Source organism: Empidonax traillii, unplaced genomic scaffold (assembly GCF_003031625.1).
Source record: "Empidonax traillii isolate 1590-97213 ecotype Southwest subspecies unplaced genomic scaffold, ASM303162v1 scaffold444:size1099390, whole genome shotgun sequence".
NCBI lineage: Eukaryota > Metazoa > Chordata > Aves > Passeriformes > Tyrannidae > Empidonax > Empidonax traillii.
The window spans coordinates 469,732-472,085 of NW_020955637.1; the positions used below are offsets into that span (position 1 = coordinate 469,732).

Consider the following 2,354-nt stretch of genomic DNA (forward strand, 5'->3'; position numbering starts at 1 on the left):
ATTAAGTTATTTTTACTGAAGTTATTCCACACAGGTGTTGGCAAAGAGAGGCAGGACTTCAGAGACTATTTTATCTCATTTAAGGAGCTGCGACTTTAATTGACAACCCCACCAAGGAATGTCAATTTATAATCAACACACCATCTTGTGCAGTCAATTTTTTCCCCCTTGTAATAAAAAGGTTTCCAGAGCTCCAAGGCACTAACAGTTATTGAAGTGTAAAATAATCTCTTCCAGGGATACACTGATAGAACAACCTGCAAATGAACGTGAACCTGAAACTCAAAATGAGCAGAACTGCTCGGAAAATGAAAATACAACCCAGAGATTTCGAGTTAAAGGTTCACAGATCACAGGGAGATTAATAAAAGAGACCTGAGAAACAAAGGGCATGAAAGACATTTCTGATGTGGGTCATTATGAGCCCCAACACCACATTTCAACTTATATATACATATATATATATATATATTAATCTGGCCCTGTTCAATCTGATGGAAAATTGATGGAAAACACAATGCAAATCCCAGTACCCCCTTCTTTCCTGCTGAGCTGTGCGAGTCTCTCCATGGGGGAGAACCACCAAGTTGGGATGAGATGCTGCTGGAGATCCAGCCAGGAAACAAGGGGCACTGAAATCAAATTTATTCTATTTATTTATCCTTATCCAGGGCTGCCTTTTTCCCTTTGTCAGGTGAAAGTTCCCTAAAAGAGGAACCCACCAATTAGGGAAGTTTGGCCTCAATTCGAAGTCATGACAGAAGAATTAACTTATAATGACAACATTCCTTAATTCCTTAACATCCCAGCTCCGGATCTTTTGATGTGTTTTGGGGGTGGCTTTGGCACTGCTGGGTCACTGGGTTGGTACTCGAAGCTCCCGGAGCTCTTTTCCCACCTGAACGGCTCCGGAGCGTGGGAATGAGCCCCGAGGGGACACCACAGGACAACCAGGGGACAGCACAGAACTGCGCTAAGACTCCCAAACCGAGCCGCGGGCCCGGCAGCACCTCCAGAATTCCCGGATTTCCCCCAGATTTTCCATGTAAAACACGCGCCAGTCCCTTTAACACCGGGGACGTGCGTGGGTGCCCACGGGAGTTCACCCTGCGGCTCCCGTGGAGACAAAGCCCCTCGGATCGCGGATCCCAGACCTCCCTGCGGATCCCGGGACAACCTCGTGGATCTCGGGACAGCCCCGTGTGTCCCGGATCTCCCCGCGGATCCCGGGACAGCCCCGCGGGAGGCTCCACGTGCTGCTCGGGGGTTACCCGGCACCGGAGGCCGCGCGGCGCCGGGAGCAGCCGCAGGGCCTCCTTGGCCCCCGCAACAGGGCCCTTTGCCTCCCCGCCGAGCCGTGCCCCCCCCCGTTATCCCCGTTTTACCCCCCTTTTCCCGGCTATCCCGGTTATCCCGGTTATCCCGGTTATCCCGCTCTCCCGGTACCTCCGCGGAGCCCCCGCTTCGAGCCCAGCGCCTTCCGGGCCGCCGGGCAGGCAGCGCCAATCCACCGCCGAGCGCGCCCAGCCCGCCGCAGCGAGCGCCGAGACATCGATCGCTGCCCTGTGAACGCCCACGCGGGACGGACGGGGGACACGGGACGGGGAGAAACGGGAGGGGTCCCGCTGCCCACGGGGGGTGCAGAGCACACCGAGAGCTGCCTGCAGCGGGCACAGCGCGGTGATGACCGCTGTGGCACACTGCCTGGCACGCCGCGGGTGAAGGGCAGGAGGGCAGCGTGGGTGATCCCCGCTGGGGGTTCCGATCCCGGGGTGGGGGTCTCGGAGTCCGCGGCGGGGTGCAGAGCCCACGGAGCGCTGTCTGGAATGGACACAGCGCAGTGATAACCTTCACAGAGTGGCTGGAGAGCAGCCAGGCATTAAGGGACCTGGGGGTGCTGATGGACAGGAGGCTGAACATGAGCCAGCAGTGTGGTCGGGTGGCCAAGAAGGCCAATGGATCCTGGCCTGCATCAAGAACAGTGTGGCCAGCAGGAGCAGGGCAGTGATCCTTCCCCTGTACTCTGCGTTGGTGAGGCCACACCTTGAGTATTGTGTTCAGCTCTGGGCCCCTCAGTTCAGGAAGGACATTGAGCTGCTGGAGCGGGTCCAGAGAAGAGCAAGGAGGCTGGTGAAGGGACTTGAGCACAAGTCCTATGAGGAGAGGCTGAGGGAGCTGGGGTTGTTTAGTCTGGAGAAGAGAAGGCTTAGAGGTGACCTCATCACTCTCTTCAACTACCTGAAGGGAGGTTATAGCCAGGTGGGGGTCGGTCTCTTCTCCCAGGCAACCAACAATAGGACAAGGGGACATGGGCTCAAGCTCTGCCAGGGGAGGTTTAGGTTAGATGTTAGGAA

At 56.2% G+C, this 2,354-nt stretch overlaps 1 protein-coding gene across 1 annotated transcript in view; it reads right to left on the bottom strand.

Annotated features, from left to right (window-relative positions):
* Positions 1 to 2,354, bottom strand: part of RSRC1 (arginine and serine rich coiled-coil 1) — an 87,442-nt gene that overhangs the window by 83,776 nt on the left and 1,312 nt on the right. The window contains exon 2 of the mRNA XM_027894876.1: positions 1,447 to 1,821. Coding sequence (XP_027750677.1) covers positions 1,447 to 1,821 — 375 coding nt within the window. The remainder of the gene's footprint in view (positions 1 to 1,446; positions 1,822 to 2,354) is intronic.